The sequence below is a fragment of the Pseudochaenichthys georgianus genome, unplaced genomic scaffold, assembly GCF_902827115.2.
Source record: "Pseudochaenichthys georgianus unplaced genomic scaffold, fPseGeo1.2 scaffold_1796_arrow_ctg1, whole genome shotgun sequence".
Classification (NCBI taxonomy): domain Eukaryota; kingdom Metazoa; phylum Chordata; class Actinopteri; order Perciformes; family Channichthyidae; genus Pseudochaenichthys; species Pseudochaenichthys georgianus.
Genome location: NW_027262567.1, coordinates 376 through 25753, shown reverse-complemented (window position 1 = coordinate 25753; position 25378 = coordinate 376). Strand labels below are relative to the sequence as shown.

General features: G+C 43.9%; 2 protein-coding genes across 2 annotated transcripts; one reads left to right on the top strand and one right to left on the bottom strand.

Moving 5' to 3' along the window:
- Positions 1-244: 244 nt before the first annotated feature.
- Positions 245-15323, top strand: proca (protein C (inactivator of coagulation factors Va and VIIIa), a). The gene is made up of 8 exons (XM_034077623.2): positions 245-322; positions 2382-2539; positions 5963-5987; positions 6323-6433; positions 10769-10909; positions 11980-12098; positions 14220-14337; positions 14624-15323. The coding sequence occupies exons 1-8, from the start codon at positions 253-255 to the stop codon at positions 15184-15186; spliced, it is 1305 nt and encodes a 434-aa protein (XP_033933514.1). The 5' UTR covers positions 245-252; the 3' UTR covers positions 15187-15323.
- A 6243-nt stretch (positions 15324-21566) lies between these two features.
- Positions 21567-24911, bottom strand: LOC117441554 (dual specificity phosphatase 28-like; the record flags this gene model as incomplete). The annotated part of the gene is given in 3 exon segments (XM_034077622.2): positions 21567-21848; positions 24641-24753; positions 24756-24911. Coding segments are annotated over 3 exon segments (458 nt in total), but the record flags the coding sequence as incomplete, so codon positions are not given.
- Positions 24912-25378: the final 467 nt, after the last annotated feature.

The window sequence follows — 25378 nt, the reverse complement described above, 5'->3', positions numbered from 1 at the left end:
GACACAACATACTGATATACACCTGAACATCAGCAGGAGAGGACTCTTTAAAGTAGAGACACTACATACTGAGTGGTAGTCCTGATCATTGCGATCAAAAGACACCAAAACAAAACTATTTCAATACACAAACACCCACAGCCGACAAGAAGGGCTGTAAAAGTAATAGTTATCCAAATAAATTAATGTTATTGTAAGTATTGCACTATACCTTTTTTTTCTCTGTTATGTGCTGTAGGTTTTTCAGAGGTCATGTCCCGCCTCCTCCTCTGTGTGTCTGTCATCGCCGCCCTGTGGTCGGCGTCGGCTCTCAGTCTGTCAGGTGAGTTTTATTATCATAAATAGTCCAAGGTTATAATATATATACGTTATTAACATTCTCAGGGATAACTGAATTAATGTTGTCAAAAAAACGTCTTAAAAGTTACTAATTTACAAATGAGTAATGTACTTAGTTACTTTACACCACTTCCAAAAACAAGAAACAGTACTAGTCAGGCTTTCGTCCAAACCACAGCACTGAGGCTGCTCTTGTAAAGGTCTTTAATGACATCCACTTAAACACAGACGGTGGCAGAACTTCAGTGTTAGTATTATTAGATCTCAGTGCTGCGTTTGACGCTGTTGACCACAGCATATTACTGGACCGACTGGAAAACTGGGTGGGACTTTCGGAAACAGTTCTAAATTGGTTTGAATCCTACTTAAAGGACAGAAACAACTTTGTTTCTATCGGTAAATACACATCTGAGTTGACAAATATGACATGTGGGGTTCCTCAAGGCTCCATCTTGGGGCCTCTTCTCTTTAACGTCTACATGCTACCACTGGCTCAGATAATGAAGAACAACACAATAAGTTACCATAGCGATGCAGATGACACACAAATGTACGTAACAATTTCACCAGGAGACTATGCTCCAATTCAACCACTGAGTAAGTGCATTGAACAAATCAATGACTGGATGTGTCAGAACTTTCTCCAATTAAACAAAGATAAAACTGAGGTCATGGTTTTGGAGCCAAGGCAGAACGTATAAAAGTTAGCGCTGAGCTTCAGTCTGCAATGTTCAAACCAACAGATAGAGCCATAAATCTAGGTGTAGTCATGGACTCTGACCTGAGTTTCAACAGTCACATTAAAACAGTTACTAAATCAGCCTACTATCACCTAAAGAACATATCTAGGATTAAAAGACTAATGTCACAGTAGGATTTGGAAAAACTTGTACATGCCTTTATCTTCAGTAGACTCGACTACTGCAATGGTGTCTTCACAGGTCTCACTAAAACATCTATGAGGAAGCTGCAGCTGATTCAGAACGCCGCTGCTCGAGTCCTCACTAGCACTAAGAAAGTGGATCACATCACTCCTGTTCTGAAGTCTTTACACTGGCTTCCTGTGTGTCAAAGAATAGATTTCAAAATGCTGCTGCTGGTTTATAAAGCACTGAATGGTTTAGGCCCAAAATACATTTCTGACCTCCTGCTAAATGATGAACCATCCAGATCTCTCAGGTCTTCAGGGACTGGTCAGCTTCCTGTCCCCAGAGTCAGAACTAAACATGGAGAAGCAGCGTTCAGTTATTATGCTCCAAACATCTGGAACAAGCTCCCAGAAACCTGCAGGTCCGCTGCAACTCTGACTACTTTCAAATCCAGCAAGAAGACTTTTCTTTTTGTCGCTGCTTTTAATTGAACTATTCACTATCTTAAACTGCACTGTAACTTTTATCCATGTACTTTTCTTTTGATGCTCATTTTATTATCTTTTCTTTTTAATGACTGATTTTAAATGCCATTTTCTTCATGTCTTTCATTTTTGTAAAGCACTTTGAATTGCCTTGTGTTGAAAGGTGCTATATAAATACACTTGCCTTGCCTTACTACCCCCGGTTCTCAGGTAATAATTACAAATAACTTTATAATTGATAAAGGTTGAGGATCTCATTATTTGACCTTAAGGGCTATACTGTATATGAGGCAACTGCTCCATTAAATGCACACATTGATGCCACCAAATTAAGCAATCAAAATAGAAAGTAGTACAAAGAAACTGGAATTAATTTACATCTTAAATTATTAATACATACACAAAAAAAGGTTTGCAAATATCCAACCTACAAATTGCTTTTTTAAATCAACACGTGCTAAAGATCATTTGTGTGGACATCTCAGTTCATTTGTAGGGCTGTGCGAGTACGGTCAAAAGTAAATCTCACTGTAAACTATTTAATCACCACCAAAGTCTGTGTTATTGTGACCGGTCATAACTCAGCTTTATGCACACATACATTTAGCATGGTGTAGGGAACGGGCTCCGTGTTACAGGAGGGGTCGGGGGGTCTGAAAGCGCTATAAATGATCTCTTCGTCCCTCAGTGTTCTCGGAGCCCCGCGGCGCCCACATGCTGCTCAGATCCCGCCGGGCGAACTCCTTCCTGGAGGAACTGAAGCCGGCCTCCATGGAGCGCGAGTGTGTGGAGGAGAGGTGTGACTTTGAAGAGGCTCGAGAGATTTTCCAGACCAGGGAAGCTACGGTAAATGCTCCAAATAAATCTTAAAGGTCCCTTTTTACACTATTTTTCATCAATATATTATAGGTCTCATATATATACAGAACATGTCTCTGAAGTGTTTGGCTCTAAATATCAAACAGATCATTGCAGCATTACCCATAATCCCCTCTGTTTCAAAAGTGCTGATTCTGTGTCTATAGCTTTAAATGCTAATGAGCTGCTGCTGGCCACGCCCCTCTGAGAGATGATTGGTTAAAAAGAACACAATGGTGCTCTAGGAGGAGATTCAGGTGATAAGGGGGGGGGGTTACCTTGGTTGCTGATTGGATAATGGTTACACAAGACAAAACACTGTTATGACATCATAAAGTGGCCAAAATCTGATCAGCTCATTTTCAGACAGGTTTTTATAGAAATGGATCAAAAAGAGAGAAAATCTTTGTTCCTGAAACTTTCAGAGTCTCTTCCCACAGAGGGGACACATGTTGATGTAGAAGAGACATGAAGAAGAGGGGACACATGTTGATGTAGAAGAGACATGAAGAAGAGGGGACACATGTTGATGTAGAAGAGACATGAAGAAGAGGGGACACATGTTGATGTAGAAGAGACATGAAGAAGAGGGGACACATGTTGATGTAGAAGAGACATGAGAAGAGGGGACACATGTTGATGAAGAAGAGACATGAAGAAGAGGGGACCGATGTTGATGTAGAAGAGATATGGAAGAAGAGGGGACACATGTTGATGTAGAAGAGACATGAAGAAGAGGGGACACATGTTGATGTAGAAGAGACATGAAGAAGAGGGGACACATGTTGGTGTAGAAGAGACATGAAGAAGAGGGGACACATGTTGATGTAGAAGAGACATGAAGAAGAGGGGACACATGTTGATATAGGAGAGACATGAAGAAGAGGGGACACATGTTGATGTAGAAGAGACATGAAGAAGAGGGGACACATGTTGATGTTGAAGAGACATAGAGAAGAGGGGGCACATGTTGATGTAGAAGAGACATGAAGAAGAGGGGACACTTGTTGATGTAGAGACATGAAGAAGAGGGGACACATGTTGATGTAGAAGAGACATGAAGAAGAGGGGACACATGTTGATGTAGAAGACACATGAAGAAGAGGGGACACATGTTGATGTAGAAGAGACATGAAGAAGAGGGGACACATGTTGATGTGGAAGAGACATGAGGAAGAGGGGACACATGTTGATGTAGAAGAGACATGAAGAAGAGGGGACACATGTTGATGAAGAAGAGACATGAAGGAGAGGGGACACATATTGATGTAGAAGAGACATGAAGAAGAGGGGACACGTGTTGATGTAGAAGACACATGAAGAAGAGGGGACACATGTTGACGTGGAAGAGACACGGAGAAGAGGGGACACATGTTGATGTGGAAGAGACATGAAGAAGAGGGGACACATGTTCATGTAGAAGAGACATGAAGAAGAGGGGACACATGTTGATGTAGAAGAGCCATGAAGAAGAGGGGACACATGTTGATGTGGAAGAGACATGAAGAAGAGGGGACACATGTTGATGTAGAAGAGACATGGAGAAGAAGGGACACATGTTGATGTGGAAGAGACATGAAGAAGAGGGGACACATGTTGATGTGGAAGAGACATGAAGAAGAGGGGACACATGTTGATGTAGAAGAGACATGGAGAAGAGGGGACACATGTTGATGTAGAAGAGACATGGAGAAGAGACATGGAGAAGAGGGGACACGTGTTGATGTAGAAGAGACATGGAGAAGAGGGGACACATGTTGATGTAGAAGAGACATGAAGAAGAGGGGACACATGTTGATGTAGAAGAGACATGGAGAAGAGGGGACACATGTTGATGTAGAAGAGACATGGAGAAGAGACATGGAGAAGAGGGGACACGTGTTGATGTAGAAGAGACATGGAGAAGAGGGGACACATGTTGATGTAGAAGAGACATGAAGAAGAGGGGACACATGTTGATGTAGAAGAGACATGAAGAAGAGGGGACACATGGTGATGTAGAAGAGACATGGAGAAGAGGGGACACATGTTGATGTAGAAGAGACATGAAGAAGAGGGGACACATGTTGATGTAGAAGAGACATGAAGAAGAGGGGACACATGGTGATGTAGAAGAGACATGGAGAAGAGGGGACACATGTTGATGTAGAAGAGACATGGAGAAGAGGGGACACATGTTGATGTAGAAGAGACATGGAGAAGAGGGGACACATGTTGATGAAGAAGAGACATGAAGAAGAGGGGACACATGTTGATGTAGAAGAGACATGGAGAAGAGGGGACACATGTTGATGTAGAAGAGACATGGAGAAGACATGGAGAAGAGGGGACACGTGTTGATGTAGAAGAGACATGGAGAAGAGGGGACACATGTTGATGTAGAAGAGACATGAAGAAGAGGGGACACATGTTGATGTAGAAGAGACATGGAGAAGAGGGGACACATGTTGATGTAGAAGAGACATGGAGAAGAGGGGACACATGTTGATGTAGAAGAGACATGAAGAAGAGGGGACACATGTTGATGTAGAAGAGACATGAAGAAGAGGGGACACATGGTGATGTAGAAGAGACATGGAGAAGAGGGGACACATGTTGATGTAGAAGAGACATGAAGAAGAGGGGACACATGTTGATGTAGAAGAGACATGAAGAAGAGGGGACACATGGTGATGTAGAAGAGACATGGAGAAGAGGGGACACATGTTGATGTAGAAGAGACATGGAGAAGAGGGGACACATGTTGATGTAGAAGAGACATGGAGAAGAGGGGACACATGTTGATGAAGAAGAGACATGAAGAAGAGGGGACACATGTTGATGTAGAAGAGACATGGAGAAGAGGGGACACATGTTGATGTAGAAGAGACATGGAGAAGAGGGGACACATGTTGATGTAGAAGAGACATGGAGAAGAGGGGACACATGTTGATGTGGAAGAGACATGAAGAAGAGGGGACACATGTTGATGTGGAAGAGACATGAAGAAGAGGATTTTGCATAATAGGTGAACTTTAAACATTTTATTCCTCCCGCAAAACTTTGAAGAGACCCTGTTCTCTCCAAAACCCTGAAACGCCTCCATTGGACTCCTTTGTTTACTTCCGCAACATAGTGACATCACTATGGAACACTCACGCTCCTATTGGCTAGCGCTCTAGCACATTGTACGTGATAGGCTAAGGGGTGGGACATCTCTAAGCGGTTGACCAATCACAACAGAGACGGCCAGCTAACCAATCAGAGTATGCTGAGGGGGTCGTATTGATGTTCTGCACAAACTGTAAAGTCCACTGAGACAAATATAGGATGTGTGATATCGGGCTTTATAAGTAAACTGTGATTGATCGATGCGATTAAGCAGCTCCTTTACGTGCATTAATCTGAGACTTCCTATGTGTGTGTTCACAGCTGGAGTTCTGGACAGTGTACACAGGTAAGAACCTTTGAACCTGTTTAAACAAGTCTGTAATCAGCAGGTTGTATTTGTTATGCATTTCGCTCTTATTAAAGGATATGTAGAAGAAGTAATGTCATGATATGTACAGTTAGCATTGGCTTGGCTGCTCTTAAGTTAAGTTCAAACTATGTCATAATTAAATAGTAAGCGTCTCCTTAGCAGTGAGTGGGCTCGTATGTCGTTTGAGTTAAACGTATTGAAGTGAGCAGAAAAAACGTATATGGCTAAACACGTGTTTCACGAGTTTCTCCTTTGTCTCTGAGCGGCCTGCTGCACGGCATTGTGGGAAATGTATTGACGTGTGTTTTCAGATGGGGACCAGTGCCAGTCCCACATGTGTGTGAATGGAGTGTGTGTGGACCAGTACCAGGCCTACGCCTGCCGCTGTGAGCCCGGATACGAGGGCAAATACTGCAACCAGCGTGAGTCATGATCTGAAAACATACACCTACAATTAACCTGCAACTTAACTTCAACCCACCTGCAATTAGACTCACCTGCAATTAGCCTGGAACTCACCTGCAATTAGCCTCACCTGCAATTAGCCTGGAACTCACCTGTAATTAGCCTCACCTGCAATTAGCCTGGAACTCACCTGCAATTAGCCTCACCTGCAATTAGCCTCACATGCAATTAGACTCACCTACAATTAGATTCACCTACAATTAGCCTGTAACTCACCTGCAATTAGCCTGCAACTCACCTGCAATTAGACTCACCTACAATTAGCCTGTAACTCACCTGCAATTAGCCTGCAACTCACCTGCAATTAGACTCACCTACAATTAGCCTCACATGCAATTAGACTCACCTACAATTAGACTCACCTACAATTAGCCTGTAACTCACCTGCAATTAGCCTGGAACTCACCTACAATTAGCCTCACCTGCAATTAGCCTCACCTACAATTAGCCTCACCTGCAATTAGCCTGGAACCCACCTGCAATTAGCCTCACCTGCAATTAGACTCACCTGCAATTAGCCTCAACTGCAATTAGACTCACCTACAATTAGACTCACCTACAATTAGCCTGTAACTCACCTGCAATTAGCCTGGAACTCACCTACAATTAGACTCACCTGCAACCCACCTGCAATTAGCCTGCAACTCACCTGCAATTAGCCTCACCTGCAATTAGCCTGCAACTCACCTACAATTAGCCTGCAACCCACCTGCAATTAGCCTGCAACTCACCTACAATTAGCCTCACCTACAATTAGCCTGCAACCCACCTGCAATTAGCCTCACCTGCAATTAGCCTGCAACTCACCTGCAATTAGCCTCACCTGCAATTAGCCTGCAACTCACCTACAATTAGCCTCACCTGCAATTAGCCTGCAACTCACCTGCAATTAGACTCACCTACAATTAGCCTGTAACTCACCTGCAATTAGCCTGGAACTCACCTACAATTAGACTCACCTGCAATTAGCCTGCAACCCACCTGCAATTAGCCTGCAACTCACCTGCAATTAGCCTCACCTACAATTAGCCTGCAACTCACCTGCAATTAGCCTGCAACCCACCTGCAATTAGCCTGCAACTCACCTACAATTAGCCTCACCTACAATTAGCCTGCAACCCACCTGCAATTAGCCTCACCTGCAATTAGCCTGCAACTCACCTGCAATTAGCCTCACCTGCAATTAGCCTGCAACTCACCTACAATTAGCCTGCAACTCACCTGCAATTAGCCTCACCTGCAATTAGCCTGCAACTCACCTACAATTAGCCTCACCTGCAATTAGCCTGCAACTCACCTGCAATTAGCCTCACCTGCAATTAGCCTGTAACTCACCTACAATTAGCCTCACCTGCAATTAGCCTGCAACTCACCTGCAATTAGCCTGCAACTCACCTGCAATTAGCCTGGAACTCACCTGCAATTAGCCTCACCTGCAATTAGCCTGTAACTCACCTGCAATTAGCCTCACCTGCAATTAGCCTGCAACTCACCTGCAATTAGCCTGTAACTCACCTACAATTAGCCTCATCTGCAATTAGCCTGCAACTCACCTACAATTAGCCTGCAACTCACCTGCAATTAGCCTGCAACTCACCTGCAATTAGCCTCACCTGCAATTAGCCTGTAACTCACCTGCAATTAGCCTCACCTGCAATTAGCCTGCAACTCACCTGCAATTAGCCTGTAACTCACCTACAATTAGCCTCATCTGCAATTAGCCTGCAACTCACCTACAATTAGCCTGCAACTCACCTGCAATTAGCCTGCAACTCACCTGCAATTAGCCTGCAACTCACCTGCAATTAGCCTACAACTCACCTGCAATTAGCCTGCAACTCACCTGCAATTAGCCTGCAACTCACCTGCAATTAGCCTCACCTACAATTAGCCTGCAACTCACCTGCAATTAGCCTGCAACTCACCTGCAATTAGCCTCACCTACAATTAGCCTGCAACTCACCTGCAATTAGCCTGGAAATCACCTGCAATTAGCCTCACCTGCAATTAGCCTGCAACTCACCTGCAATTAGCCTCACCTGCAATTAGCCTGCAACTCACCTGCAATTAGCCTCACCTGCAATTAGCCTGGAACTCACCTGCAATTAGCCTCACCTACAATTAGCCTGCAACTCACCTGCAATTAGCCTGCAACTCACCTGCAATTAGCCTCACCTACAATTAGCCTGCAACTCACCTGCAATTAGCCTGCAACTCACCTGCAATTAGCCTCACCTGCAATTAGCCTGCAACTCACCTGCAATTAGCCTCACCTGCAATTAGCCTGCAACTCACCTGCAATTAGCCTCACCTGCAATTGCTGCAACTCACCTAGCTCACCTAGCCTGGAACTCACCTGCAATTAGCCTCACCTACAATTAGCCTGCAACTCACCTGCAATTAGCCTGGAACTCACCTGCAATTAGCCTCACCTACAATTAGCCTGCAACTCACCTGCAATTAGACACACCTGCAATTAGCCTGGAACTCACCTGCAATTAGCCTCACCTGCAATTAGCCTGGAACTCACCTGCAATTAGACTCACCTGCAATTAGCCTGGAACTCACCTGCAATTAGCCTCACCTGCAATTAGCCTGGAACTCACCTGCAATTAGACTCACCTGCAATTAGCCTGCAACCCACCTGCAATTAGCCTGCAACTCACCTGCAATTAGCCTGCAACTCACCTGCAATTAGCCTGGAACTCACCTGCAATTAGCCTGCAACTCACCTGCAATTAGCCTCACCTGCAATTCGCCTGTAACTCACCCACAACTCATCACATCCCTTTAAAAAGACACAGAAATCAAAAATATATTAAAATATGATGAATACTAAATTCAAAGTGCAGAGCTGTGCACATTTAGAACGAGGTCAAGTGAAGCAGAAATGGTCAACTTGTGCAGGATGTTGTTCCCATGATGTGTGTGTGAGTGTGTGTACTGAGGTGTGTACTGAGGTGTGTACTGAGGTGTGTGTGTGTGTACTGAGGTGTGTACTGAGGTGTGTACTGAGGTGTGTGTGTGTGTGTGTGTGTGTGTGTGTGTGTGTGTGTGTGTGTGTGTGTGTGTGTGTGTGTGTGTGTGTGTGTGTGTGTGTGTGTGTGTGTGTGTGTGTGTGTGTGTGTGTGTGTGTGTGTGTGTGTGTGTGTGTGTGTGTGTGTGTGTGTGTGTGTGTGTGTGTGTGTGTGTGTGTACTGAGGTGTGTACTGAGGTGTGTACTGATGTGTGCACTGAGGTGTGTACTGAGGTGTGTACTGAAGTGTGTACTGAGGTGTGTACTGAGGTGTGTACTGAAGTGTGTACTGAGGTGTGTACTGAAGTGTGTACTGAGGTGTGTCCTGAGGTGTGTGTGTACTGAGGTGTGTACTGAAGTGTGTACTGAGGTGTGTACTGATGTGTGCACTGAGGTGTGTACTGAGGTGTGTACTGAGGTGTGTACTGGTGTGTGTACTGAGGTGTGTACTGAGGTGTGTACTGAGGTGTGTGTGTGTGTGTGTGTGTGTGTGTGTGTGTGTGTGTAGTGTGTGTGTGTTGGTGTTGTTTGTGGGTGTGTGTGGGTGTGTGTGGTGGTGTGTGTGTGTGATGGGTGTGTGTGTGTGGTGTGTAGAGTGGGTGTGGTGTGTGTGTGTGTGGTGTGTGTGTGTGGTTGGTGTCTGTGTGTGTGATGTGTGTAGTGTGTGTGTGTGTGTGTGTGTGTACTGAGGTGTGTACTGAGGTGTGTACTGAGGTGTGTACTGAGGTGTGTACTGAAGTGTGTACTGAGGTGTGTACTGAGGTGTCTACTGAGGTGTGTACTGATGTGTGCACTGAGGTGTGTACTGAGGTGTGTACTGAAGTGTGTACTAAGGTGTGTACTGAGGTGTGTACTGGTGTGTGTACTGAGGTGTGTGTACTGAGGTGTGCACTGAGGTGTGCACTAAGGTGTGTACTGAGGTGTGCACTGGTGTGTGTACTGAGGTGTGTACTGAGGTGTGTGTACTGAGGTGTGTACTGAGGTGTGTACTGATGTGTGTGTACTGAGGTGTGTACTGAGGTGTGTACTGAGGTGTGTACTGAGGTGTGTGTACTGAGGTGTGTACTGAGGTGTGTGTACTGAGGTGTGTGTACTGAGGTGTGTACTGAGGTGTGTACTGAGGTGTGTACTGAGGTGTGTACTGATGTGTGCACTGAGGTGTGTACTGAGGTGTGTGTACTGAGGTGTGTACTGGTGTGTGTACTGAGGTGTGTGTACTGAGGTGTGTACTGAGGTGTGTGTACTGAGGTGTGTACTGAGGTGTGTTTCCGTGCAGCTCGGACGGCCACTAACTGCTCCGTGGATAACGGCGGCTGCGGTCACACGTGTTCGGAGAGCAAAGACAACCTGAGCAGGAGCTGCAGCTGCGTGAGCGGATACAAACTGCACGACGACTCCAAGAAGTGCAGCCCAATCGGTGAGGAGGACTGATCATACATTTACACACCTGTTAGAGAACTCTCCTGGTCTCCGGCTTGAGCTTCAGCCTCAGGATCCATGTGTCTGTGATCCTCTCCAGAATGGAAGGAGTCAAAATCTTAAAATTCAAACTAAATTCTGACTTTTTCTTAAAAATTCAGAATCTTTCTCAAAAATAGAAATTTTTCTCAAAAATAGAAATTTTTCTCAAAATTATGACTTTATCTAAAAATGTGGACTTTTTCTCAAAATTATGACTTTTTCTGAATACTTAAAAATGTTAATACTCCCTGGTCCCCGGCTTGAGCTTGAACCTCAGGATCCATGTGTCTGTGATCCTCTCCAGAATGGAAGTAGTCAAAATCTCAAAGTTCAGACTTTTTCTCAAAGTTCAGACTTTTTCTCCAAATTCTGACTTTTTCTCAAAAATATCAAAATTCTGACCTTTTTCTCAAAAATATCAAAATGTTGAAATGTTCTCATAAATATGACTTTATCTCAAAATTATGACTTTTTCTCAAAATTATGACTTTTTCTCAAAAATATCAAAATTATGACTTTTTCTCAAAAATATCAAAATTATGACTTTTCCTGAATACTTAAACATGTTAATAATCCCTGGTCCCCGGCTTGATCTTGAACCTCAGGATCCGTGTGTCTGTGATCCTCTCCAGAAGGGAAGCAGTCATCACATACAGAGACTAGTTCCTGAGCAGTGTCCTTCACATGCTGATATCCAAGAGAGGGAGTCACACAGTCACAAGATGGAGGAACAGAAAGCAGTATTCAATGTTTACTTCAGATTAGCTCCACGTCAGAAATGAGCATGCTTGATGTCTCCCTCCATAGAGGCTGAGTCATCATGTTCATCACATAGCTATCATCTGCCTCACACAGTCCTGATGCTCTTCCAGGTCGTCACACATCCTGTCATGTTCACAGCTACAGTTGATACCCTTGTTAGCATGCTACTCTCAGGTTGGAAGAGGACACTCAGGATGTTCCCTACAACACCATGCTCTCACCTTCACTCAGGTGTATCGTCTTTAATCCCCTCTCTCCGAGCAGGTCCCTCCTCCTGCGGCCAGCTGCTGATCAGCAGGTCGTCGTACACCAAGCCGAGGGACGGCCTGCTGCCCTGGATGGTGGGGGGGGAGGTGGGGAAGAAGGGGGAGAGTCCCTGGCAGGTAACTCACTTCACCTGTGGCTACTGCTCAACTGCTGACTGGCTGGGGAACTCACCTGCAAGTCACCTTCAACCTCATCTTTAATCAACCTGCAACTCACCTGTAAACAGGGGCGGATCTAGACAAATATTCATGGGGTGGCCATAGGGTGGGGTGGCCAGAGGGTGGCAGGAGATGTTGAGGGGTGGCATCCCCTGGCAGAAGTATATGCTCATTTTATCGCAGTCATATCAATCAATGTTAACTTGGAAAGCCACAATATTAATATTTTAACTCAATAACATCAGGTGACATTATTATGGCTCATCAGTAAAGCCTTAAATATAAATACATAAGGTGGCCGACATCATTTAATGCATTTTAACTGAACAATAACTGAATGAGTCGGTTTCACTCTTAGACCAGCAGGGGAACCAGATCGATGCAGACTGCTGCAATGAGTACATGAATTAACCGTCTCATCGATGTTTGTCTGAATGAATATGATACTATTAACAATCATATTATTCCTATCAGCTGTCAATCACTGTTATGATTCACATATTCATTTATTATTGAATAAACTATATTTTTTGGAGAGTTAATGATGAGTCAAGATGCTTGCTCACCCTCCTTCAAATTTGAAAGACAAGCAATTATCATAAATCAAAAGATCCAAAGGAACAGTTCAGCGCCCCACGACTTCATTGCAATCAGTTACAACCTGGACTTTACATCAGAAAGAACAAACATTAAAGAAGTGACTCAGTTAGGGTTATACGTGTATTCAGCTAAAACATAAACATCGCTGCAGTTATTATCCAGTGGAGAGCCCTTACCTGCTGGCCTAGCTAAATCAAAGTGGTTACTTTCTGTTGTCTGGGCAGTGAAGTTTTACACACCGTCTTATTTGACTTTCTCAGGACTTGAAACTGTTTTTTGGGGGCAGACCCCCTCAAAAAAATATATATACACACACGTAAGGTCATCATCTTAACAGTTTATTATGCTCATCCGTGAGCAGAGCATCAAGTTGCCTATTGCAGCTGAATGCGGCGATTACCATCTCGTTCATCAAAACGCCTCACAGACTGATTAAGATCAAAGCTTTAGTGCGTTTTGATTCGATGCTGAGTGCAGCCGCACTGACGGGCTCTTCTCTGTCAGTGTGGACCGCACCTCGTTCCTTCTGTCTGCTTGAGTCCGAATGCTTCTCGTTTTGCGCCGTCCCGTTCAAATGAAATTGCCACCAATCACATTTCCTCGCTCGCGGCAGGGCCGGGGGAGGGGTTACAAGGCTCGCGTCTTGTGCTGCATTCACTTGCACTCGGACATTAGAGACTTTCTCTCATAAATGTCCGATGAGCCACAACTTTTCTTTCAAAACAGAGCTGCCAGCTGGGGCGGCAGCTGGGGTGGCAGCTGGGGTATTTTTAGAGTGGCAGTTGCCACCCAATGCCACCCCGGTAGATCCGCCCCTGCCTGTAAATCACCTTCAATTAACCTTCAACTCACCTTCAATTAACCTTCAACTCACCTTCAATTAACCTTCAACTCACCTTCAATTAACCTTCAACTCACCTGCAATTAACCTGCGACTAATTTCTGATTAACCTGCAATTTCCCTGCAACTCACCCAACTCATAAATATGAGATATGATGTGAAATAGGAAGATATTTTAAACCATCTTCGCAGTTTCTTTAAAAGATTTTTAAATGTGAGTTTGTTACAGCAGTGTGTGTGTGTGTGCGTGCGTGCGTGCGTGCGTGTGCGTGCGAGTGTGTGTGTGTGTGTGTGTGTGTGTGTGTGTGTGTGTGTGTGTGTGTGTGTGTGTGTGTGTGTGTGTGTGTGTGTGTGTGTGTGTGTGTGTGTGTGTGGTGTGTGTGTGTGTGGTGTGTGTGTGTGTGTGTGTGTGTGTGTGTGTGTGTGTGTGTGTGTGTGTGTGTGTGTGTGTGTGTGTGTGCGTGCGTGCGTGCGTGCGTGCGTGCGTGCGTGCGTGCGTGTGTGTGTGTGTGTGTGTGTGTGTGTGTGTGTGTGTGTGTGTGTGTGTGTGTGTGTGTGTGTGTGTGTGTGTGTGGTGTGTGTGTGTGTGTGTGTGTGTGTGTGTGTGTGTGTGTGTGTGTGTGTGTGTGTGTGTTCAGGTGCTGCTGATGAAGGCTAGGGGTGAGTTCGCCTGCGGGGGCGTCCTGATCGCTGAGAGTTGGGTGCTGACGGCGGCGCATTGCCTCGACAACAGCCTGCGCTTCACAGTGAGACTCGGTGAGAGGATCTAAAGGTTATTACTGAATGTGCCTCAGCAGGTATCTGAAGAAACACGCAGGACACACCAAGCGAGAGGTTTAAGGGACTTGCCTTTGAGATCTACTCGTGAGGAGGCTTGCATCTAGAGTAAACAGGGTTTTTACAGATCCTTTCAAAACGAACTATCTCGGTTTAGAAAGACCAGATTTAACCTTCCAGCGAAACTAAAAGTAAAATCCTGCTGCAAATCACCTTCAACGTAACTGCTACTCACCTTTAATGCACCTGTAACTCCTCCCCTCAGGAGACTACGAGCGCCACAGGTTCGAGGACACCGAGGTGAACCTGAAGGTGTTACAGTGCTTCAAACACCCGAACTACAACACCCGCACGTACGACAACGACATCGCCCTCCTGCGCCTCCAAACACCCGCTCCTTTCTCAAATTACATCCTCCCCGCCTGCCTTCCTTCCAGCGACATGGCCCAGCGAGTGCTCCACCTGAACGGCACCGCGACCGTAGTGAGCGGCTGGGGGAAGGAGAACATGAACAGCAGCACCTTCAGCTCCGCGCTCAACGTCATCAATATCCCGTTGGCGGATCGAGACCTGTGCGTCCATCACATGACCCATGGGATCACGGAGAACATGCTGTGTGCGGGGGTCCTGGGCCAGGCGCAGGACGCCTGTGAGGGGGACAGCGGGGGCCCCATGGTGACGCTGTACCGGGACACGTGGTTCCTGCTGGGCCTCGTGTCCTGGGGAGAGGGCTGCGGACTCCACGACAAACTGGGCGTCTACACCAAGGTGTCCAATTATAACCAGTGGATCCAGGACATCAGGGACGACTGGGATCGAGTACACTGAGACCCGCAAACAACAACAACAACGTCCGAGAGTACCCCCAATAACAACAACAACGTCTGAGATGACCCTCGAACCGTCAGCAGGTTAAACAAACAGCCATGTAACAAACGTTATAAATAAAGCTTCTTTCTTCACCCCAACAATGTCCTGGTGTCTTTTCTATTGGTGCACGTAACACGAGTGTCCTGCCTCCAAACGTCCATTTGACTCCTTTGTTTACTTAGTGACATCACTTTGAAACAACAACAACGAGATGACCCTCATCCCATCAGCAGGGTAAACAAACAGCGATGTAACACTTTATAACTGAACTGATTCTGCTTGAAGACGCTTCGGCTTCTTTCTTCTCCACAACAATGTCCTGGTGTCCCCCCTTCCCCCGTAGTGTTTTCTAACGGTGTTAGTGCATGTAAATGGTCTGCAAAGGCTAAAATCCCTGAGTGTCCTGCCTAAAAAATGTCCATTCAACGTCTTTGTTTACTTCAGGAGCATAGTGACATCACTATGTAACACTCACGCTCCTCTTGGCTAGCGCTCCAACACATTGTACGTGACTTTCCTCCTCCTGCCTACTGCATACTGTGCTGCAGCACCTCTTTTCACCCTCTGTCTGAAACCAGAGGCCTGTCCTACGAAGCTGGTTCAACCTAACCTGATATGTTGGAGTTAGCCGGTTGGCCTAATCCAGAACACACGCGCTCTCGCTAAGCGGTCCTACGACGCGGGTTATCAAGTGGATCGCTCAGCCAGCCGTGTCCTCTCTAGCTAGGTGTTCACATGAGAGGGTGGGATCTGGAGCATTCGACCAATCACAGACATGGAGAAGCTACTGACAGCGCAGCGTCATACTTCCTGAATGAAAAGTGAACTCTAATATCAGACACATGAAGAAGTTAAACTTTAAACTTGACTCAAACACTTGATCAGGATCAAAGCCTCAGAGCTGCAGCTGCAAGGTGAACACAGCTGGAGCAGAGCAAGTGTTGGAATGCGTCCATCAGCAGGTTCATGATGTCACGGCCGTCTAACACACCGTCTGACTCTCATCACCTCTGACTCAGAGTTTCCTCAACTCAACGTGTTGCTGACATAATGCTTCCTCCAGTCTGTGGCGCTGTGAGTGCTGCACGGCCAGACACGCTCAGGGACTCGGATCAGAGACATGTGATACATCAGGAAGTGATGTGCCGCGGACTGGACTCAGTGTACTCTGATCCGGGTACTGATGCTGACTGGACTTAGTGTACTCTGATCCGGGTACTGATGCTGACTGGACTCAGTGTACTCTGATCCGGGTTCTGATGCTGACTGGACTTAGTGTACTCTGATCCGGGTACTGATGCTGACTGGACTTAGTTTACTCTGATCCGGGTACTGATGCTGACTGGACTTAGTGTACTCTGATCCGGGTACTGATGCTGACTGGACTTAGTGTACTCTGATCCGGGTACTGATGCTGACTGGACTTAGTGTACTCTGATCCGGGTACTGATGCTGACTGGACTTAGTGTACTCTGATCCGGGTTCTGATGCTGACTGGACTTAGTGTACTCTGATCCGGGTACTGATGCTGACTGGACTTAGTGTACTCTGATCCGGGTACTGATGCTGACTGGACTCAGTGTACTCTGATCCGGGTTCTGATGCTGAGGCAGATATTTAAGAGCTTTCTTAACGCTGATGTTCTAACAGTCAGATTGCTCTGGAGATGGAGGTGATGTTCTGTTCATGTTCACGTTCACACAGGCGCTGATTTTTGCCGGCAGCTTCTCTGTATTTCCTCTCTCCTGTAATATGACTTGATCGCTTTAAACTCCGCACGCTGAGCTCTGATTGGTCAGCAAGCAGTGCTTTCACTGAGTTGAGCTCTTAGCCTGCAACCTCACCCGCTCCGGGGCAGGTTAGCCGCTCAGCATCCGTTACCATGGAGATCGAGCCCGCTAAGAAGAGAACCAGCTTCGTGGTGCAGGCCTCTGAGCCCAGTCTGCTCTGATTGATTAGCTGGACGGCTCTGTTGTGATTGGGTAACCTGCTTAGAGATGTCCCGCCCCTTAGCCTATCACGTACAATGTGTTTGAGCGGTAGCCAATAGAAGTGCAAGTGTTACAAAGTGATGTCGCTACTTCCGGAAGTACACAAAAGAGTTCAATGGAGGCGTGTCAGGCGCTGGGAGAAACCCCCTCTGAAGGGATTTTAGCCTTCGGTTAGCCTTCGGTTCGGTACACGTGTGTACCGAAGTGTACCGAACGAATATAACGTTAAACGTAAAAAAATTGAGAACGTGAACAACTTCTTGGAAGTAATCTCAGGTGCTGCGTCGCAGCATTGAGAGTAATTTGCTCCCATTGGGCTCAACGCGTCATAGAGCAAACAAGTCATTTCATTGGACGAGCTGGTCAGAGGGATGCGTTCAAATGTAGTCAGTGATTTGAGGAACTGTCGAAATGGCGAACGCAGATAAAGTTGAGCTCGAAAATCCTCCAGCATCACTGAAGTCTCCGGTTTGGGAACATTTTGGTTTCGCAGTTACGAACAAGGATGACGGACAAAGACAGGTGGACCGAACCAAAGCTGTTTGTCGGCATTGTTCAACTAACATTGGTTACGCGGCAATACATCAAACTTGCACACTCATTTGAAAAGGCATCACCCGAACGTGAATATCACCGGTACCAAAAGACTGAAGTGCAAACCCAACTCCCGCTAGCATGTAGCCTCCACCACTCGCAGAGAGTTCAGACCGAGCCAAAGCTATTACAAACGGCAAATATCCTTATGTTGCCATGGTAGCAAAGCGCTACCTGGCTGTATCTGCTACCTCTGTCCCTAGAGAGAGGGTGTTCTCCACGGCAGGAGACGTTGCTAGTGCCAGCTGATCTGAACTTTCAGCAAGCAATGTGGACAAGTTCATCTTTCTTTAAACAACATGAGAATACAATGACAAGCAAGTCCTAATGTCAAACTGGCTGCTTAGGTAGTACAGTTCAAATACAGATGATTTCAGTTAATCGAAAAGCTGCACCTTAATGTTTATTTTATTATATTTTATATTTATTTGAGTGAATATTCATAGTTTCATAATAATTAAAAACCCAAAACTAATAGTTTATGTTTTGTGAGTACTAGTACAGTAAAGTTCAAATACAGATTATTTCCGTTAATCGAAATGCTGCACCTTAATGTTTGTTTTATTATATTTTGTATTTATTTGAGTGAATACATTATTCACAGTTTAATAATAATTTAAAAAAAATATGTTATGTTTTGTGATATTTTTCTGCTGTACCGAAAACGTACCGAACCGAACCGTGACCTAAAAACCGAGGTACGTACCGAACCGAAATGTTTGTGAACCGTTACACCCCTATGCACTAACATAGAACACTGCAGGAGAGAGGAAAAGAGCCCGTTAGCATGAATCTGAAACTCACAGACGAAGCTGATCACATCACTTTATTCTCAGACATTGACACAGCAGCAGATTCTCAAAGAGACGCAGCGTTGATCTGAGTTACAGGGAACAGTACATAGTGAGGTCTCACATGGTCTATGACGACATCCAGTTTCAATGGCTGCTTTAATTCAGCACCACACACACACACACACACACACACACGCACACTGTGTTCTCGTATGGAGTGCCTGCAAAGTTTTTTCACAGCCAAAGTAAACCGTTTTAATTGTTCTGGGCGGCAATTATATTTAAAAAAAACACTTTTCCTTATCGTTAAAATGCTTAATATTGCAGCGGGTCATCGGTTGATTCCTAACATTTATCTTTTGATCCAAACATCTTTAATCAGAGCTTTAGATGAGTTTACTTCTACGATCTGATATTAGTCTGCGCAGCTCTGTGAACATCCTGCAGTGCTAATACTGTCGCTACTTTAATGCTAAAAGGCTTCACTTTAGAATAATGTGTCTTAACCTGAGCTAACTTCTGACTTATTCACGAACACAGTTTAACACAAGATATGATCCTGAGATATGCAACATGTATATTCAATTATTGCAAAACAACGAAATACAGAAGAAGAAAATCACAAGTGTAGGTACATTTCTAAAAATGATGCAAAACTATGTAAACAAAGAAGTATAAAAGCAAAAAGAACAGATGTGAAAGAACCACCAGAAGAAGCTCAACGTGCAGAAAGCAAAACAACAACAAAATGATGCAAAACAACAAAATACAGAAGGAAACACAAAGAGAAGTTAGATGTCTTATAAGAGATGCAAAACAACCAAAAGGCAGTGGCACGCCGTCAGGGCCTAAGATATTCTACAAAATAATATTTAAAAACATTAAAAAAAAAAAATTGTATTTTTTCTTTAAATATTTGTTTAGTTTTCTTTTTCATTAGTTTTATCAAAATAACTTGATTTAATTGTATTTAAAATAACATTTCCAAAGAAATAAATCCTTCGAATCTGCCTATTCAGTTTCTGTTTGAATGTGAAGGGTTAAATGAAAGAAGCTCGTCTCTGCGAGGTGAAGCGAGGAGCTGATTGGACGGCCTGCTGTGAATTCACAGAGGGTCGCTATAGCAACTGAACGAGAGAGTAATGTCAAATGACAGTACAATTGACCAATCATATCTTCCCTCTAAATGGGCGGGCTTTATTATCGCGGACTTTATGACAAGTTCCGCCCGCTGTGAAGCTTTTCTTGTTTCCATAGAAACAACAACTTCCTATCAACAGCGTAAACTCGCCTTCAAAATAAAAGCATGCCAAATTACACTTAAGACAAACAACTGCAACGAAAGTAACAAACACAATGCAATATCCTTTTCAATTTCAAAGAACACGAATGGGGTTATTTACAGGTGTTGTTTTGTGTGGTATAGGTTTGCACCCGGACCGTTGTTTTGATCTTCCGCTGTAACTCTTCTTTTTTTTTCTCGATGGAAGGGGGGGGGGGGGGGGTCAGAGGGGCTAGGTATAAAAGTCACGGCTCGCCACTGCCAAAAGGTAATGCAAAATGTAAGCAATAAAACAGATGCAAAACCACCACCTGAAGAAGCTCAAAAAGAGTGCATAAGATGTCTAGAAAATTATGCAAAACTACCAAAAAGTAATCCTGAACAATTAAACATAAAAACAAGAAAAACATTGCAAAGCAACAAAAAACGTTCTGTTGTTGTTGTTGTTTCTCCTCTGAGTGGCTCTTGCTGTTGTTTGTTATGTATTGTGCTGCAGCGGATCAATAACTCGTCAACAGTACTGGTCACACTGATGTCCGTCCTGCGGAGGCGGTGTGTGTGCTTCCATAAGGCGGTCAATACAAATGTTAAAATATGAGGAGGAAAAAACGATGTGTAAGTGTCTCCACCTAGAGGTAGAAGGTGGGACTGCACCCATACTGTTTTAGAGGGACGGGTAACTTTTAGGTTTATACAAAAATAAAATCCTTAAAGACACTTTGAGGATGTTTTAATGAAAGTAAAATAACGAGGAAACACCTATCTTGACTTAATAAGCTGCACTTCTTAATGATTAAAGCCTTTCGTTGCTTTTTGATATTGAAAAAATAAACCTGTAGTTGATTAGAATAACAATTAGCCCTTATTAAGAAAGAGAATCTCTTCCCACAGGTGTGAGGTCTACCTGTTTGACTAATAGCACTCAAACTGTAGAATAAACTACTTTAGTCTAAATAACAGGTATAATGTGTACTAATGTTTTGCACAGCCCTAACGTTATAGTCTCTATTTGTATTTATTTAATCCTATTTATTTCACTCTGGTTTTATTTATTTTATTGTTTGCATAATTCTCTTGTTCTGCTTTTTGTGTTGGTGTGATTGAACTGCAACACTAAAACTCTGGACCTTTGTATCTGCTTTAAATTAAATAAACTGCTTCGACCTTTCCGTCTGTTTTAACATCCCATTTGACGACGTGTATTCAGGCCATTGTTGGTAAACAATGTAATCAAAAATCACAGCATTAGTGAGATTAAAGTTTAAATGTACAGACAAGTAACTCAGAAACTTTCTTACATTAAAAAGGTTCATTTTTGGAAAATCTCTGAAATAAAATTGCTTATTTTCCAGAATAGAACTAAAACAATTTGGAGATTAAACTCAAATATGTTCAGAGATAATGAAATCATAAATTAGGGGGGGAATGTGGAAACTCTCTGAGGTTACAGTCTGAGAATTAGCAAGAACAAAACCTCATAAAGTTACAAAATAAAACTTAAATGTTAGTTTTAGTTTTCTGCCTGATAACCAAGTCACTTCATTTTACAAATTTAGATAAAACTCAGGATTTAATACTAATAATAACTTTAATCAAAATTCTGATTTGTTCCAGATTGGTAATCCATTGATCCAGCTCTTAATAAAAACATTTTTTTTAAACTTACAATGACCGAAATACACCATCGTACAAACCGGAGCTTTAATCAGTCAGATTCACAACCAGGAAGTCTCTGTCTGTTCGATTGTTTTCTGTTTGTCTGTCAGTCAGTCAATCCGTCTCTCCGCCGGTCTGTCTCTCTGTCCGTCTTTCTGTCTCTCTGTCCGTCTCTCTGTCTCTCTTTCTGTCTTTCTGTCTCTCTTTCTGTACTCGTCTCATTTTCAGCACCTGCTCGTATCTCTGCAGCTGAGCCAGGAAGCCGGGGTTCGGATCGATCTCGTAACGAGCCGTCTTCACTTTCTGAGGAAAACAGAGACAATGAAATGATCAATAAATGTTCTAAGAGTCCTCTCCTGCTGATGTTCAGGTGTATATCAGTATGTAGTGTCTCTACTTAAAGAGTCCTCTCCTGCTGATGTTCAGGTGTATATCAGTAGTAGTGTCTCTACTTTAAAGAGTCCTCTCCTGCTGATGTTCAGGTGTATATCAGTAGGTAGTGTCTTCTACTTTAAAGAGTCCTCTCCTGCTGATGTTCAGGTGTATATCAGTATGTAGTATCTCTACTTTTAAAGAGTCCTCTCCTGCTGATGTTCAGGTGTATATCAGTATGTAGCGTCTCTACTTTAAAGAGTCCTCTCCTGCTGATGTTCAGGTGTATATCAGTATGTAGCGTCTCTACTGTAAAGAGTCCTCTCCTGCTGATGTTCAGGTGTATATCAGTATGTAGCGTCTCTACTTTAAAGAGTCCTCTCCTGCTGATGTTCAGGTGTATATCAGTATGTAGCGTCTCTACTTTAAAGAGTCCTCTCCTGCTGATGTTCAGGTGTATATCAGTATGTAGTGTCTCTACTTTAAAGAGTCCTCTCCTGCTGATGTTCAGGTGTATATATCAGTATGTAGCGTCTCTACTTTAAAGAGTCCTCTCCTGCTGATGTTCAGGTGGTATATCAGTATGTAGCGTCTCTAATGTAAAGAGTCCCTTCCTGCTGATGTTCAGGTGTATATCAGTATGTAGCGTCTCTACTTTAAAGAGTCCTCTCCTGCTGATGTTCAGGTGTATATCAGTATGTAGTGTCTCTACTTTAAAGAGTCCTCTCCTGCTGATGTTCAGGTGTATATCAGTATGTAGTGTCTCTACTTTAAAGAGTCCTCTCCTGCTGATGTTCAGGTGTATATCAGTATGTAGTGTCTCTACTTTAAAGAGTCCTCTCCTGCTGATGTTCAGGTGTATATCAGTATGTAGTGTCTCTACTTTAAAGAGTTCTCTCCTGCTGATGTTCAGGTGTATATCAGTATGTAGTGTCTCTACTTTAAAGAGTCCTCTCCTGCTGATGTTCAGGTGTATATCAGTATGTAGTGTATCTACTTTAAAGAGTCCTCTCCTGCTGATGGTTCAGGTGTATATCAGTATGTAGAGTATCTACTTTAAAGAGTTCTCTCTCCTGCTGATGTTCAGGTGTATATCAGTATGTAGTGTCTCTACTTTAAAAGAGTCCTCTCCTGCTGATGTTCAGGTGTATATCAGTATGTAGTGTCTCTACTTTAAAGAGTCCTCTCCTGCTGATGTTCAGGTGTATATCAGTATGTAGTGTCTCTACTTTAAGAGTCCTCTCCTGCTGATGTTCATGGTGTATATCAGTATGTAGTGTCTCTACTTTAAAGAGTCCTCTCCTGCTGATGTTCAGGTGTATATCAGTATGTAGTGTCTCTACTTTAAAGAGTCCTCTCCTGCTGATGTTCAGGTGTATATCAGTATGTAGTGTCTCTACTTTAAAGAGTCCTCTCCTGCTGATGTTCAGGTGTATATCAGTATGTAGTGTCTCTACTTTAAAGAGTCCTCTCCTGCTGATGTTCAGGTGTATATCAGTATGTAGTGTCTCTACTTTAAAGAGTCCTCTCCTGCTGATGTTCAGGTGTATATCAGTATGTAGTGTCTCTACTTTAAAGAGTCCTCTCCTGCTGATGTTCAGGTGTATATCAGTATGTAGTGTCTCTACTTTAAAGAGTCCTCTCCTGCTGATGTTCAGGTGTATATCAGTATGTAGTGTCTCTACTTTAAAGAGTCCTCTCCTGCTGATGTTCAGGTGTATATCAGTATGTAGCGTCTCTACTTTAAAGAGTCCTCTCCTGCTGATGTTCAGGTGTATATCAGTATGTAGTGCTCTCTACTTTAAAGAGTCCTCTCCTGCTGATGTTCAGGTGTATATCAGTATGTAGTGTCTCTACTTTAAAGAGTCCTCTCCTGCTGATGTTCAGGTGTATATCAGTATGTAGCGTCTCTACTTTAAAGAGTCCTCTCCTGCTGATGTTCAGGTGTATATCAGTATGTAGCGTCTCTACTTTAAAGAGTCCTCTCCTGCTGATGTTCAGGTGTATATCAGTGTGTAGTGTCTCTACTCAAAGCCGAATTAGAGATAGACAAAGCACTTTAAATGAAATGTGAAATGTGCAGCGTCACAGTGTTCAGAGGGCACCCCCGAAACATGAGCGTCAGTGTCTGCTGACTCAGCGTGTCTTCTGCTCTGTCTCTGGTATCCATCTCGACCTCTGTTTTCACTTTACTGCAGGTTTATTTTAAAATGACATCAAGGCTGTCAAAGGTAGGAGATAATAATTCAGTTTGGTTTTAAGACCTATATTTTTTATGATAATGCGACATCATGATAAATCAGTTTTCGTTAATGTGTGGTGACAAAAATCGAATGGAATTTTTTTGTATTGGATTTTGGATTCAAAACTAATGTTGGGCTATAAAGGAACTACAGCACGGTCACATGACTTCACGTCACCACCGCTAAGCTAAAGGAGGCTAATGTTGGGCTATAAAGGAACTACAGCACGGTCACATGACTTCACGTCACCACGGCTAAGCTAAAGGTGGCTAATGTTGGGCTATAAAGGAACTACAGCACGGTCACATGACTTCACGCCACCACGGTTAAGCTAAAGGTGGCTAATGTTGGGCTATAAAGGAACTACAGCACGGTCACATGACTTCACGTGACCACCGCTAGGCTAAAGGTGGCAGCTTGAAAAGTACTATCCCTTCTAAAATCCTGTCCTCTGATTGGCTGGTGTCAGATGTTCCTCACCAGTTTAGCCTCAAACAGCTTCATCTCTCGGTGCTTCATCAGGTAAGCGATGCAGATGGTGGCAGAGCGGCTGCGTCCGTTCTTGCAGTAAACGAGGCTCCGCCCCCCCGCAGCGCCTCCTGCTGGATGGAGTCTGCGCTGCGGTCGAAGTGAGAGAGCAGGTCCTCGTTCGGGTCGTCGTACACGGGGATCCTCAGCCTGGTGACATAGTGGAGTACAAATACTTTGTTACTGTACTTAAGTACCGTATTGACCCGATATATAAGACGACCTTTTTTTCAAGACGCATTTTTGGAAGAACACCTTTTTTATTCCGGATCGAGGAATGCTTTTCTCTGACATTTTTAAGGCGGTCTTTTTGGGCTCGCCATCTTCTAACGTTATTCTCAGTAACACCATATTTTTTTTCTGCTCGTTAGTGGTTTGATGACTTCGTTAGTCACATTATCTTAAAATTGGCATCGTAATTTTGCCTCTTGTTTATTAACTTGCTACTTCTGATCCACTTTGGAGTTGGTATCTGTGTCTCTCCATCTCTCTCTCTCCTGTTGATGTTACCGTACTCTAAGACGATGTCTCGCTTTTGGGGAACACTCGTTTAGCGCGATCTGACGTTGTGACTGTGTAATTACATCGAAAAGACAACCCCTCTTTTTCAGATTATTTTCTATGAAAAATAAAACGTGTTATATTCGGGTCATACGGTACATTTTTCTGGTATCACTACTTACTCCACTA